Source organism: Protopterus annectens, chromosome 8.part0, assembly GCF_019279795.1.
Source record: "Protopterus annectens isolate FY-2018-M chromosome 8.part0, PAN1.0, whole genome shotgun sequence".
NCBI classification, from domain to species: Eukaryota; Metazoa; Chordata; order Ceratodontiformes; family Protopteridae; genus Protopterus; species Protopterus annectens.
Genome location: NC_056741.1, coordinates 1,795,984,289 through 1,796,000,131, shown reverse-complemented (window position 1 = coordinate 1,796,000,131; position 15,843 = coordinate 1,795,984,289). Strand labels below are relative to the sequence as shown.

The 15,843-nt window shown below is 43.3% G+C and overlaps 1 protein-coding gene across 1 annotated transcript in view; it reads right to left on the bottom strand.

The window, feature by feature from the left end:
* Positions 1 to 15,843, bottom strand: part of CNOT1 (CCR4-NOT transcription complex subunit 1) — a 4,219,019-nt gene that overhangs the window by 1,416,736 nt on the left and 2,786,440 nt on the right. The window contains exon 29 of the mRNA XM_044079520.1: positions 9,646 to 9,738. Within this exon, the coding sequence (XP_043935455.1) occupies positions 9,646 to 9,738 (93 nt within the window). The remainder of the gene's footprint in view (positions 1 to 9,645; positions 9,739 to 15,843) is intronic.

Below are 15,843 nucleotides of genomic sequence, written 5' to 3'. Positions count from 1 at the left end.
CCACTCTCTAAAACGTAAGTGGGAAAACAACACTGTCTCAAGTATACTTCATTATCTTGCATGTTTCATCTTGGCTTTTATTGCTTCATGTTCTGAAAACCACTACTGGAGGGGTGTCAAAACTTTCCATTAAACACACATGCTGAGGCACTTAACTATAACCTACCAAAACCCCAAACAGCTACTAGACAAAGTAGACAAATACCATCAAGCAATCCTGAATGCACTTTTTCAAACCACCACCCCACATCAGCACATACAGCTACATCTTATGAAGCCTCTACGTCTAAGCCCATAAGGCAAGCCACCACACAAACCAACGTTCTGGTCACTGGAGACTCCATCATGAGACACTGATGTCCCTCTCACCAGGCTGATTCAGCAGAAATTCATGATCAGTTGCTTGTGAAGGGCTAGGATCCACCCCATTACACACACACACACACACACAGGTCACTGGACAAGTACCAGTATAACCCAGTCATAGTCCATTGTGGGTGTAAATGACCCAAGACGCAGCTACCTAGATGATAGGAAGAGACGCATCATGGAACTCTTGGAATGTGTGCCCCAGGCTGGTATGAGCCTAGGACTAAGCAGCATTTCACCTTCCCAAAGGATGCCGCAATACGAACAAAAGATGATGGACTTTGATAACTGGCTTAGTTTTTGGTGTCATTCTAAGGGGGTGCAATATCTGTCACCATGAAAGAGATGGTCAACAAACCATACTGCTTTGCCAGGCATGGTCCACAACTCTCTCCTCCAGGCTTTCAAATATTAGCTAAAACATAGCCTTCTCCCATAGTGCCTTTTTAGGCAATGCCAAACTGAAAGTACTTCCGAAATAGCAAATTAAAACCCTAAAAAATGCAGTCTGTGTGATCACTGAGACATGGTTTAAAGTTGCCAATATACCTCAAGGCTAGTCAAACAGGACAAGGCACTTGAGCTACTCAATGTTCAAATCACCACAGGCAAAATCCATTACCACTTCCTTGCAAGTTATAGGTCTCACTCTATGACCCACAAAACCCATGCTATGTATTTAAATTTATTGGAAACGCTCACCATTCAACCCAATACCATATTCATGGGCAATTTTAATTACCCCACTATTAGCTAGTAATCCTACACAATACCAAATGTACAGGCACAGAGATTCCTGGACTTGGTAAACACAAACTCCCTGAACCATACTGTCAGTATACCAACCAGGGGTGCAACCACACTAGATCTGATCATCACTAATTTGGGAGTGTGCTGCCCATCCCCTAGTGTAATGTCTTCCCCGGTAAAGCCACACCACAAAATGATCTCCTTTGAAGCAAAAATAAAACCTGGATCCCAGCTAACTCTGGAACATTCAGAAACTACTCTAAGGCTAAGTTCCTGCTATTAAGTGATAACCTGGCAAAATTTCAAGTGCCATAAACCCTGAGAACACTGCTGCCTATGCAGGACTGTTCACAAAAAACAAAAAAGCATATTAATAGCTGCATAGAGACAGCTGTACTCACCAAGTAGTAGTACAGAACTAACAAAAATAAGCCACCCAGGTGGAATCACAAAATCAATAGATTGTACAACAGTAGGAATAAGCATATCATAGCAAAAATTAGGGTGCAACACCCATAAGGGTAAAATCACTCTCAAACTAAATAATGTTTACCAAAGCCAAATTGGAGGTAAAATTCACCTCCCAGGCCAAGGACAACCATAAGGCATTCTTTAGCTATGCCCACAACCTCAACGGCAGTACACAATTGTGTGCAGAGTTCATTGCAAATAGAGCCACCTATACTGAGCCAGAAGATATAGCAAACTTACTGGCCCACAAAATTCAGCTCTAACTTTACCCTTCTCTCCCCCCTCAACCTTCCCTCAGGAAATGCCATCAAATTAACTCCTCCTGCTGTCATTAGGGAACAGGTCCTTCATGTTCTAAGGTCAAGAACACTGCATCAACAGGCCTAGACAACATCCCAGGATGCCTTCAAAATAGCACGAAACAGGACCTATTCTGCCTTCTGGAATTGTTATTTAACTGTAGCCTCCAGACAGGTTTTATGCCTCTTGAATGGAGAACTGCAACAGCCACTCCTCTGCACAAAGCCGGGCCATTCTACAGACCCTGGAAACCACAGACCCATAAGTCTCATTAGTCTTACATGCAAAGCCATGAAAATGATCAATAATTTAGTAAACCTCCACACACTGGACTCAACCCAGTCTGGTTTCAAGGGCAGATCATGCCTACTCAACCTGGTGGAATTCTTTGAGAAGGTCAGCAAAGCAATGGATGAGGGCAAAATGTTTCACACTGCACACCTTGACCTGGCCAAGGAATATGACAATACCCCACTAGGGCATTGCTGACAAACTCAAGTGTTTGGTATAAGCCCGTATGTCACCCGGCGGATAGCCAACTGTCTCACAGACAGGATGCAGAAAGTTAGAAACTGGGGAGTCCACCTCTAGAAAGAGGCCAGTCACAAGTGGAGTTCCCCCTCAGGGATCTGTCCTTCGACTGCTCCTTTTTGCATTTACTTCTCTGAAGTCAAGGCCAATGCCAATGGTCTCTGGCTGACTACATTTTTAGATTGCAAATAAGGAGCGGTCAATGAATCCCATACAGACACAAATGTACTCCAGGGAGGGCTGACAAAGAAACAACTGGTATCAGAGCCATGGACTAAATCTAAATGCCAAGAAATGCATGACAGTATCCTTCGGGAAGTCACCCAACCCTGTGCAGCTATCTTGCTGACACCACACTCCTTAGACATGACCCAGTTGTCACAGACTTGGGGACACGCAGACAGCAATCGAGCCCTTGACCATCATGTGCATACAGTACTGAGGAAATCATTCTATGTTGTGCAACAAACAAAAGTAAGGCATCTAGATCCAAGGAAGTCATTGATCCATTGTATTCAACATTCATCAGACCTATCATTGAGTGCAATGCCCCCTTTGGTATGTACCTAACCAGGCATATCCAACTGCAGCCTCCACTTTTGTATACCAGGCATAAGTAGAATGTCCTATGCAGACTGCCTCAAGGCCTTATCCCTGCATTCTGTCTCCTACAGGCTGCTGAGGGGAGGTCTATGTCTAGCATACAGGGCATTGTCAGACTCACTCTGATGGACCTCCTCAATATCTACAAAATATCACCAGAATTACACATTCTAAAGACTTAACCTTGCTTGTGATATAAACAGGACCTGCTGGAGAGACAGGTATGTATTCCAAAGACCACCATATCTCTGGAACAGGCTCATCCATGTGAAGCAGAGTTCCTCCCTAACCCAATTGAAGTGCAACTTGGACAAATGGACAGGGAAACAGGAAATTCATCCATGGCATGGTACCTACATCTCTAATGGACAAAGGCAACCTGTAAATGGGTCATCTCCCAGCCCCCTGCTTGTAAATGTTTCATTCTCCAAGCCCCTGCTTACACTTATCTAGGGTATCAGAACGTGTCAAAAAATTTGGGATGCATGGCTAGGCTTAAAACGGTCCTTGTGGTCATTAGCCTAGTAAACATCTATGAATATGCACCTCGGACACAATTTAATTAGGAGACGGAACATTCATTCTAGCCTGATTATTCACCTCAGGGTATGATACATAAATTCTGGGTCTCTACTACTTAATCTACAACTTCCACACAAGCCACTCAAATTTCTTTAGAAATCTACCCTCTTTGTTGCATTTTCCCTTCTAGGTTCCAGATACAACTTCAATATTGCAAACCGGGTTCCAATCTATCGACAACCTTTCTTCCCATTTTTACACATGGGGTCAGGGTGTCTAACAGTGACAAATCACATGCAGCCTAAGGTTCACACTGTTGGGTTGGCTAGCCCTGCCAAAGAATCCCCACTCAAGTATTCCCTGCCGAAAGTTAATTTTTACCCAAATTATCTTGTGTGCCACAACAGCAGTTTTAGGTCATATATAAACATGCAAGTATAATCTTCATCTACCAAATTACCCCTTATCACCAAAAATCTATCAGCATTTTTTCTTATGTTATCATTGGAGCCCTTCTAGCATTCAGTATTACTATCAATTTTCCTTTATCCCGGATACTCTTCAAACTCACATGCTCACTTCTATCCAAATTTGTCTCCTGCAGAGTTATTTGTACTCTATACTTCTTAACTGAATTCAATATTGATTTGTGTCTACACTTGCAATGCTATTTAAATTCCATGATATGGACAGAGTTACCATTACAACAAAGGGCTATTATTCTCCACATATTACACGACAGTACTTTTGAATGTTTCAGTGGTTGGCAAGTTTATCAAGTATTTGCTTCTTATTCCGACTTGAACACGTCACATTTTCAAGACTTTCTGCTTCAATGGGGAAAAAAAAAATATATATATATATATATATATATATATATATATATATATATATATATATATTCATTTTCAGAAGTCAAACCCCATAAATCAAAACAAGCAGAGAAAACAGTGTGCATTTTAAACAAATGTTTACCCCTCAAAACAGGTGCAGTTTCTTCAAATGATAACTACCCATGCTAAAGCACATGGGGGCTCATCTAAAGTCTGTGCTTCTAGTTACACTAATCTGTTCTTTTACTGTGCTCCCTTCCCATATGTGAAGGCATCTTGCATGCCTTCAGTAAACAACTTTCAGCCTCAAGTAAAAAGTGCAAGGTTTACCTTGATAAAATAAAAAGATATTTAGTTTAATAATACACAATTTAAAGTACCAAGGCTGCTGGGGGTGCACAACTATATGTGTAATGTGTTTATTCCCAGTTTCAAATGTAATTTTCCATTGAACATCTTTCCAATGCAGCTTCAAACATTACACAGTTTGCTTATAAACTTCACTCAGCAGTGTTCAGACCTCTCATGACTGATTTCTTTGCACCTGTAGACTTCTAGTTTCCAGAAAAAAAGCAGGAAACATGGAAAAAACACACTTTTCAGGTGGATGGAAGAACTTTGTAAATTCTATTCTGAACATACTACTCAGGCCCGTTTTGTGATTAATTGCTTGCACCTGCAGACTTCAGCTCAAACTGGAAGCTTTTGTTAATGGGGGGAAAAACACTAATGACTTTGCATTTATAACTACCAATTTCCACGCATTTTATCATCTTAACTTTTGTCAAATCTGTTTACTTATACGTGCCTACGGTTTAAACCAAGGACATTACAACAGATACCAATCATCTACAAAAATGAGGGAAGTTACTATAGTTCTACATATGTAATCAAGACACTGGTACATCCACTACTACATCAGACCAAGACCACATCATATGCACTTTAACTAGCTTCTGTTCAGCTTTTCTCACTTTGCTACACTGAGCCTGGATTCTTTACAACTAACAAGTAGTACTTTGCTTTAATATCCTTATTATTTGCATTCTTTTAATATATTTATAAATCTTTAACATATACAGCAGTGACTAAGTTAATCCACCTCACATTTAAAATACCTGACTAAATGTTATACTATAAAGCAGTCTTATATAGTGTACAATTCACCTCAAGACATTTTATGCGGATGTTAAATGCAGTTTTAATTACAGTTTCTTCAGTCCCTTCAGTGTCCTTTAATGACAAAGTGGATATATGCTTTACAGTCACCCACCAATTTAACAGTCAACAAAATTCCAGTCTTCAGACACTTCATGTAAAGCCACATCTCGCATGTCTGTTTCTATACCTAATAGGATCGGTGGTGTATAGTCTCATTTCTCCACTAATTTCAGTGTTGCTGGCCTTCTTGATCCTCTCTCTTCCAACATTAGTCTCTACTTTAAGTGAAAGGCACTACTGGTTCTTTCAAGCTCTTGCGTTTTTTTTCCCCCTTTTTTGGGTCACTAAAGAATTTCCTTTTGGAACAATGGAAAGTATTTCCCTGGCAGTTTCTGTATTTTTTTTTTTGTTACTGTCAGTACAGAGAGAACCCTTTTGCTTACTGACTCATTCTTTCTTGCTAAATTTATTTCCTTTTTAGCTAGTTCTGCATCCGTAAAGGTCTTTAATCCTCCAGGAAAAAATATTCTGAAGAAAGGTGGTTAACAGCTGCCTGAATTTCATACTTTCCTCTCAACATTTCTTAAGTGATAGCATAAACTTGCTTCTCTTTTGGAGGGTGTAAAGTGAATAACTGTTTTGCACAAACACCCTGCTGCCCCAGTTTAATGCTTTTTCCTTCTGTTACATTTATTTTTTCAGGAGCATTTTCTTCTGCTGGAATGACTTCATCTTTACTAATACAGGTCTTGACTGCTTTCTCAAAGTAAAATTCTAAGCATGTACACTATGTGCTCTCTCAAACAAATCCTATTATGGCACACACTTTTCTAGTTGATAACTTGCAGTTTTCTTCATTTCTTCTGCGCAGTAGAACATCTCAGGTTTTCTCTGTGCTGTGCATTTGAACTTTTTTGAAACATCCATTCTTGAGAAACATTTAGATTTTGCGTTCTATTTCGACATCTGATTTCTGCAGTTTTATAAGTTAATCTGAAAAGCTAGTTAAAGCATTTTTTCAGCCTTTTATTTGACTTTATAAAGTGATTCACCGCTTTGCTTATTTTAAACATCTCTGGACAAATTTATTTTTTTCTCTAAATTACTGGAAGCCATCTTCTGTACTAAAGCTAAAATGTGAACTGCTTTTTTGCTGAACAAATGTAAGATTCTTACCAGACAATTTCTTCTCCTTTTCTAGTCTATTTTCTTACCATCTCCAAATTTCTTCTTTGCTGGTAATCAGACACTAATTACTAGCCAATAAATGAATTCCACCCAAATTGGTAGCCTTTACTGGCTTTATTTACTTAATTTTTATTTTCTCACTGGAAGTGCTCCAATCAACCTGTTGATCAATGTGAAGCCATCTTTGAAACCCAGTGCAGGCCATACTGTGGTAACAAAAAGGAAAATACTTTTCTAGTTTGATAAGTCTGACTTTGTGGCTTCCTAGCCTCCCTTAAGACAAAAACATATACTTGGAAAATACGTACCTCAAAGGAATGTGGCACAAATCACCCACACACTCAACATTAGGGACCTTGACCTAAAACTGCTAAATGACACCTTACTTTGGGTCAAGGGGTATACAAGCTGAGGCAGCAGTACCAGATCTGTCCTTAGCATACACAACAAGAGGAAGAACTACGCCTGCCTTGTCAGAAAGGGAATGAGAAGCATTTTTGACCTGTCCACTATAAGAGTTTAACTGCATCCTTTAAATTTACTTACTGCCTCTGCTTCATATTTTTTTCAACCCTGATTGTGTTAATGTAGCAAGCTGCATCATTTTAATGGCAATGTCTGTATTTAATGAATGTTGTAACTATTGTAACTATCTGGCTGCAGCCACCTCTGTACTGTAATTTACTTTGTTGTCTTAATGTATTGGATCTTTTCTCCCCAGCAGGCTTCCACTGAAAATGAGCTTTGTTCAGCCCAGTGGACTTTCCTGGTAAAGAAATGCCAAATAAATAAAAACAGGAGCTTGAAAAAAGGTCCTAAATAAATAGGTCTGATGCTGCTTACTGAGAAGGCACATGTTACCCTGTCCCTGGTGGTTGGTCTCCTGGTCCAAAATTGTGAGTTGCCGGTTTCCTGCAGATTTAAAAGAAAAAAAAGTCTACTTATGGCACACCACCTGTGCCAAAATACAGAACCATATCCCAGCATCCGTTTGAGGGTTTCCTTCCTGCTTCAGTGGACTGCCAGAAAGTTTTCTGGAGAAGGGATGCAAGATGAATGGAGGGCCATGCCTAACTCTCTAGGCAGGCACCACGCCCAGCCAGCACAATACACATGAATACCCCTTCCATGTCTTTTTAAGTACACCAAAAAAAAAAAAAATACTGTTAAAGGATGTGCAAGATCATTGGTTGCCAAACAGGCTTGAAGGCACTGTCAGCTAAACGACTGCCATAATATCTTATCTACTGATAAACTATTTCCCCCCATCAGATTTTTGCCACAGTTCAGTAGATCATCAGCTCCCCTTAGTATGCCCATCAAGCTGCATCATAGGAATCAATAGTAACACTCTGGCTCTAGCCTGAATGGGACTCCAGAGGCTCACCTGTTGTATCCTTCTCAAAACCTGTGTTGATGCAGGTTAGAACGGTGACGGGACACTGTAGAAATCATGCATGGTGGCACCAGTTTCATACCTAATATTGGCATTTCCTCATGTGAAGCCTTGTTATGGGGGTCATAAGGTTAAAAAGGTAAAGTGCATCAGTGCTCAAAGACAGCACAGTTGTGAAAGAACCTACCTCAACTGAATACATCTTACTGATAACTGCTGCAGTATTCCTATTCAATGGGTTCTCACAGCTGACATCCAGCTGGAGTAACCAAAGCTTTACCTTCAAAGGACTGCAAGTCTGACATATGACCTCAGCTCTTAAGCACAGAGGTATACAGGGGGGATGTATGAGCATTATTTCTCAGACCACCTATAAGCCAGAAGCCTGAATAACCATGAGAGAGACTGGTCAGCTTGGAGAGACTAAGGATGAAGTGGCAAGGAAGCCCCCCCCTGAGTCCTATGATGCTTTCCACAGGATAGGGAAAGAGCAGTAACAAAAATAAGGTAGAGGGGAAAACAGGGTGGAAAGGAATACTCTAACAGTGATCATTAGGACATCTATTATGTTAAGTTCTTACACAACTGAACTATGTCCTGACTGAAATCACCGTTGCAGTACTCCTAATAAATGGGTGATATTCACAGCTGAAGGGAACATAAGGGTGGTTGGTCAGTAAGCTGCAGAACTCTATGCTGTGGACCTTGAAAAGGCATCAAATCCTGTAGTGTTAAGTGCAGATTTGTACAGAAGAGTAGGTGGCAGCTTCCAATATGGCCTTGGCATCCACACCTTTGCAAAAGGCCCTAGACGACTGTACTCCCCTGGTAGAACAAGTTCAAAGGTATAAGGGCAAGGACTTGCCATGTAGAGAACAAAGACAGATGCCCTTCGAGATCCAGATTGCAAATGTTAACTTAGGTAATGGTTATCCCAGATAAGAGCTCTTGAAAGAGAGAACACTTCAAATTTTTCAATGGATATGGTTTTGTCCAAATAGAAACTTAGCTGTCTGTAAATGTCTAGAGAACAAGAGCCTTTCTTCCCAAGTTCGGTGGGTTGGGATAGACTAAGTATGGAGATTTACAGCCTGCATGAGCAACAGTTTAAATACTTTAGGCATGGATAAAGGGTTAACCACTTGGGGTCACCCCTGTCCTTGTGAAAAATACGAAATGGAGAAATGGCCATGACAGCCTAAAGCTCTCCTAGATGAAAGTGAGAGCCAGAAGCAGAATAGTTTTTCAGGTGCAGAATTTGAGATATGCTGAGGCTGCAGGTTCAAAAAAAGCCAACGTAAACTTTTCCAGCACAAAGCTGAGATACTAAAAAGGGGACTTAGGCTTCCTTGGTGGTTTAAGATGCAGCACCTCTTTAATGAATAACTTGACCTCGGATCTGGACATAAGTGGAGGACTAAGGGGTAAACAAGCAGAGATGGCTGACAGGTGTGTTTTGATAGAGCAGTAGGCCAGACCTGTATGCATAAGCTCAAACAGACATTTTAGTATGGGACGTACCTCTGATTTGTTGGGGTTCTGCCCATTCCTGTGGCACCAAAATGAAAACCTCTTCCTTTTGGCTATGTAGGATTTGAGTAGTGGGTCTTCTGGCTTTTTGGAGAAAGAAAAGTTGTGTAAAATCTTGTAACAAAAGACAAGCAACTCACGGAATATTCACAAACTCCAAAAACACAAATTCTGTGCGGTGAAGCCAATAGGACAACAGGTAACAACAAAGAGAATCCAGTTGTGTTCAACCAAAATTTTAATTCAAATGAAGATTATAAAATTAGTTGACCGCTTTCATTTGACATTAGGAACTTCATCAGAACAAATACTCCAAAATACAGATATCATACTACACATTTAAAGGTAAAACCACACCTTCAAAAACGTTAAAACCAACAAGATCATATTACTAATTCAATACAGTTTTAAGGCTAAGAATTTTTAGAGCCAGACCACATTTTTTTTGTATGTTTACACTTCTATTGCTGCTGTATTAAAACTTAAGAGACTGGAACAGGTGTCATTCAAACCTGGTGAATGTGTGGCATCCAGTAACTGTCACTAAATTAATTTTTATCTAGGTGCTCACTGACCAAATCACCCCTAGGATCAAATACTACCTCTTCAACAATAGTAAACTTGAAAAGATACGTTGGAAATTGTGTAATGTGCCTATATAAGGCGTTTGTATTCTTGCATTTTTTTTAATGTCAACTAGGTGTTTGTAAATTCTCTCTTTTACTCTCCTAGAGGTTTTGCCCACATAAAATGCTGAGCATGTGTTACAACAGGCCAGACAGACTACCTGTTTGGACAAAACCTCTAAGAGATTAAGACAGAATTTATCAACACCTACTTGACATTAAAAACATGCCTTATATATGCGGTTTGCACAATTTCCAACACATTTTTTCAAGTTTACTATTGCTGAAAAAGAAGTTATGTCAGGGGAAGGAGTGGGGGGATGGCTGAAGACAAATGAAGTACAACTACTCAGATGGAACGTTATGGTGAGTACTTAACTTCTTTACCTGAAGTAGTTGACTCCATTTGGTCTTTAACCTGAGGGACAGAGTCCCCAGCTACTAACACCCGAGTGGCCCTCATGGAAGGATATTCCGGAGCACCATGGAGCCAAAAGATGTCTACTACTGGATACAATGTCTAATTTATAATGTGAGATGAAGTTAAGAGGAGGACCAAGTAGCTGCAGAACAATCATCCAGTGACACCCTGGACCAAAAAGCAGCTGAAGTGGCCATAAACCTGGTGGAATGTGCTTTAATCTGACCCAGAGGGGAAATTCCTTTGTCAGAATATGCTTGAATAATACACTGGGAAATCCAACAAGCAATAGTCACTTTAGAAATTGGCTTCTGCAAGAAGGGCTTTGAGTAAGAGACAAACAACTGACCAAATTTACAAAAGGTTTCGTACTGTGTAAGTAAAATCTCAACTGTGTACGTCCAACAAATGTAATTTGTATTCACCCCTGTTTTGGAGATTAGGAACTTTAATGGAGAATGCTTGAAGTTCCGACACCCTCTTAGCAAATGTAATACCTACCAAAATAGCAGTCTTCCAAGACAGACACTGCAAATCTACCGAAGCTGCGGGCACAAAAGGATGGGAGAATAGAGCCTGAAGAACAAAAGCGAGGTCCCATGGAGGCACAGGATCCTTCACCGGAGGTCTTAAAAGAAAGGTACCTTTAAGGAAAGTCTTGCAAAGTCTAGAGGAGGCTGAAGAAGACATTCGCCCAACATGAAATTAGAAATGGCAGCCAGTTGTACTTTTAACAGGAGAGGAACTAGCACCTTGTGGAAAGATTCCCGCCAAAAAATCTAATACTGCTGGGACAGGAGCCGTAAAAGGATCCAAGTCTCGCTGAGAGGCCTATATGGTGAAATGTATCCACTTACTACGATATATTTTTCTGGTGGAAGATTTGTGAGCCGCCACCAAAATGGTCTTAATTGGACAGGATAAACCAGGAGTCATAATCAATGGAACTGGGGCAGCCAAGTGGTGAGCTTCAGACTGTCCAGGTCTGGGTGAGGAATCCCAGAGGGATGTGAACTGAGATCCGGAACCGGATCCAAGATCCATGGTGGAATTACTAGATGAGACCAAAGGGAGGGGAACCAGACTTAACAAGGCCAGAAAGGGGTAATGAGGATTACTGTATTCCCCAGCCTGCGAGCTTTCTGTAGAAATTTCAGGACGAGAGGTAACAAAGGATAGACAAAGAAGACCGGGTGGCCAAGCATGGACCAGAGCGTCTCTGGGGGTTTCCCCCTGAGGGGGGTTCCGAGCAAAGAACTCGCTGCATTTCGCATTGGAAGGAGATGCAAAGAGATTGTAACAAGGCCGACCCCACTTGAGGAAGATCTTTTCTGCTACTGAAGGATTCAGAGACCACTCGTAAGGCATCAGAATAGTCCTGCTGAACTTGTCCGCTAAAATGTTGGACTGTTCTGGAATGTGCACTGCTACCAGAAAACAAACAGTGGAAATCACCCATTCCCACACTCTCATGGCTTCTCAGCAAAGGGGGTAAGATCTGGTTCTCCTTGTTTGTTGATGTCCCAGACTAGTGACATGCTGTCCATATGGATCACAATGGTCCATAGAAAAAGAAGGGCACGGAGAGCATGCAACACTAGAAGCACTGCCTTCATCTCCAGGACGTTGATATGCAAACTGGTCTCGCAGAGGGACCACATTCCTTGGACCGTCCTTCCCAAGCAATGCCCCCCCCCCCCCCAACTGGGAGGAGTCCAAAGTAACTGTGGTTTTGGGAAGGGCTGGAAGAAAGTTGTGCCCCCTGACAAGATATGGGGAAAGAATCCACCACCGAAGAAAGTCCCTGCAAACCTGAGAGATATGGAATGGATGGGATACAACATCATCTAGTTGAAACTATTGGACTGCTAGTGTCCACTGAAGGATTTGCATGTGTAGCCGAACAAGGGGTAGAAGGGTGATTGTGGCTGCCATGGACCCCAGTGCCTGGAGAACTGTATCTGCTGTAAGAAGACTCGGAGGATGTCAGAAACATGAACCCTGAGGTTGCTTACCCTTTCTGAGGTGAGATAAACTTTCATTTGTAAAAAGAGCACACCAAGGTAACAAAAAAATAACCAGTAAAAAGTTGAAGGTACCCAAAGAAGGGAAATCCAGCCACAAAATGAATAAAAATAGCTTTATTTCAATGAACCAAACCACATCATTTGTATAGTATCCAGCTGAGCACCAATGAATTCCAGAACTTGAACAGGGATCAGTGAAGATTTGCTGATACTGATGGTGACTGCCCAAGCTGTTTGCTAATAACAGGAAATAGTCCCGGACTCTGCAGAGTAGATGCTTGGTGGGGGCAGCAAAGAGTCAATCATCCAAGTAAGGGAAGACCTGAATTCCCTGCAGCCTCAGGTGAGCCGCTACAACTGCCATTACTTTGGTGAACACCCTGGGGGCTGTGGTGAGACCAAATGGGAGGGTTCTGAACTGATAATGATTGGCTCCCAGCTGGAAGCAAAGAAACCTGTGGAAGCTGTCCATCTTGATATGCTTCCCGGAGGTCGATCAAGCACATCCAATCTTTCTCCTGCAGGTAGGGCAGGATGGATTGAGGAGTGACCATCTGGAATTTATCCTTAGCTACTGACAGATTAAAGGCAGATAGAACCAGGATGGGTCTTAGGTCCCCTGTTTTCTTTGGCACTAAAAAGAAACTGGTATAAATGCCTGATCCACATTGGTCTAGGGGGGCAGGTTGGATGACTCGTTTTCTGAGCAGCTTGTCGATTTCTAGAGCTGCTGCATCCCTTTGCACAGGTGGAACATCTGGGAGGTGTTTTGGTGGGGGAGGTGGTTCGGTGAACGGAATGAAATAACCTCTGGATATAATTTGCAACACCCAATGGTCTGATGTCACTGACTCCCAATGCCACTGGGTGAAGCAAAAGCCAACCCCCAACTGCCTCCAGATAGGAGCAGTCGGGAAGACCCTCAGGGTTGCTGTGCGGGTCTGTCCGAGAAAGGTTCTAGAGACCGAGCATTCCTCGGAGCCAGTCTGCTTTTTGGACTGTCTCTGTCATAACCCTCTCTGCATCTGGGGAAAGGTGAGCCTTGAGTGTCCGAGGAGAACTGAGACTTTCAGAACCACATCTTCCTTGTCCCTCGCTGATTCCTAGAGAAGGATATTTCAGGGGCAGAGAAGCGGATCCCAATGGCAGACAGTGTCTTCCCGTCCTTTTCACTCTGGACAAATGTGTCGCAAACTGCTTTCCCAAACAGGGAAGAATCATAAGGGGCATTTGCAAAAGACGCCTTGAAGGGTTCCATGAACGGACACAGTTGGAGCCAGAAGTGACGCCTCATGACAATGCTGGAAACAGCCACCCTGGGGGCTCACTCCGTAGCATGGGAGAGAAGATGCATGGATGTGGTAGCTACTGCTTAGAGTGTGGCCATCCGTGTGAACACTTTGTTGCCCTCCATCCACACGGGGTCTAGGGGCGACTCAGCAACCTCCTTGACTAGGTCTCGCTGCAGTCGATGTGTGGCATGTAGTTTAGCGCCCTTATGGTAATGGTTGCTGAAACATATGCTCACTTCCCGATACTGTCCATAGTCCTCGACTCCCAATCAGGAGGATGAACTGTAGAACTCCCCTGCACGAGCTCTTTGTTCGTAGCAGCAGCCACCACCACTCCATCCACAGGGAGACCCCCCCCCTTGCTCAAATAAATACCTGCCTGGTGAGGGTCTGAGAACTTTGTCTGGGCGCCTAGGGATGGGCTCCATGGTGCCCAGTTCCTTCCACATCCGAGATGTAATGAGGTCAACAACCGGAACCGTGGGACGGGAAAACCCAGAAAGTAGATGTGCCTGTGCAGAATGCCTATAGGAACAATGACTCAAACGAAGTCGGTTTTTAGACGGACCCTCGCCTCTGGCGAAGGGGTTGCATGATGTCTCCAAGGAGACATCCTCGGCGGGTGATCGAGGGGAACCTTTCTCTTCCTCCAAGTCAGCATCTTTGGGGAGGGACTAAGGAGATGAGCCCAAGTGCCTCCTTTTGCACTTCTGTTTGAGTGGAATCTCCTCAACGGGCTTCTCTGGGGGGAATCCAAAAACCTTTTGCTGCTCCTGTGTGGGGGCTTCATGATGCAAAACCTGCACAGGCTGTCCATAAGATGGCAGGAAGGTCGGGGCCGTACCCAAAACAGAGGGAGTTGGGGGCGGAGCCCAAAGATGAGATAGTCAGGGGCCTCAAACTCAAGAGAATCCTCTCCCCCACATCAAAAGCTGAAGGAGAGAGGACATCCTGAGAAACTACCAATGGAACTGTTGCCCTTGGATCTGACAGGGGAGCTGGAGCAAAGATTACAGGCGCTGAGATGTGAAAGGGGATACTGCGATCCAACAAACTCTGAGCCGACAGAACTCCATCAGATCCAGTGTCAAGGCTACGGCTCCGAGAGCTTGGATCCGACACTCTCAAGACAGTGGCTGGCATCGAGGTACAAGGTACCATCGGCACCGACCCCCCCAACCCAGAGAAACCTCGAATCCAAAGACTCCGAAACCAAAGGTTGGATCGGAGAAGGAGATATAGAGGTGAAAAGGGTCTGAGAGCTCCCCACTCTGGAGGGAAATGAAAGGGGGCTGGCAAGACTTCCATCTGGATTCGGGTGCGGATGAACTTCCGCATCGTCCGGTCCATGTCTGCCTTGCTCAAACTAGGTCTCGATTAGGAGGAAGCCACTGAAACCAGCCAGGAGAGCCGATGAAGGGACACATCCTTGGAGAAGACCGTGACACCTCTGGCTCATGAGAAAACCTGGGAGAGTGGAGCTGGGGAGTGCTGGGCCTGGTGGGGGTTTTACACTTGCCTGGAGGCCCCACTAGAGCCGAACTGTCTGGGGACCATTTGCATAGATTCTCCTTTCTTTGATGCCTGTCTCCTTCTGCAGACCTCAAGGCGGGAGTTTGAATCACAGAGGTCTGGGAAGGAGAAGAGGTGGGAGTGGCGGAAGAAGAGTCCGAAGATGGGGTTACAGTGACAGCCATCCCAGGTGAGGGAAGCAAGCTTTAAAATGAGGTTAGCCTCCTGTCCTTAAGGGCCCGAGGGTTGAAGCCCACACAAATGGAGCACAAGGTATGCAAAAAGGCTGCGCCCAAGCAAACAACAGACAG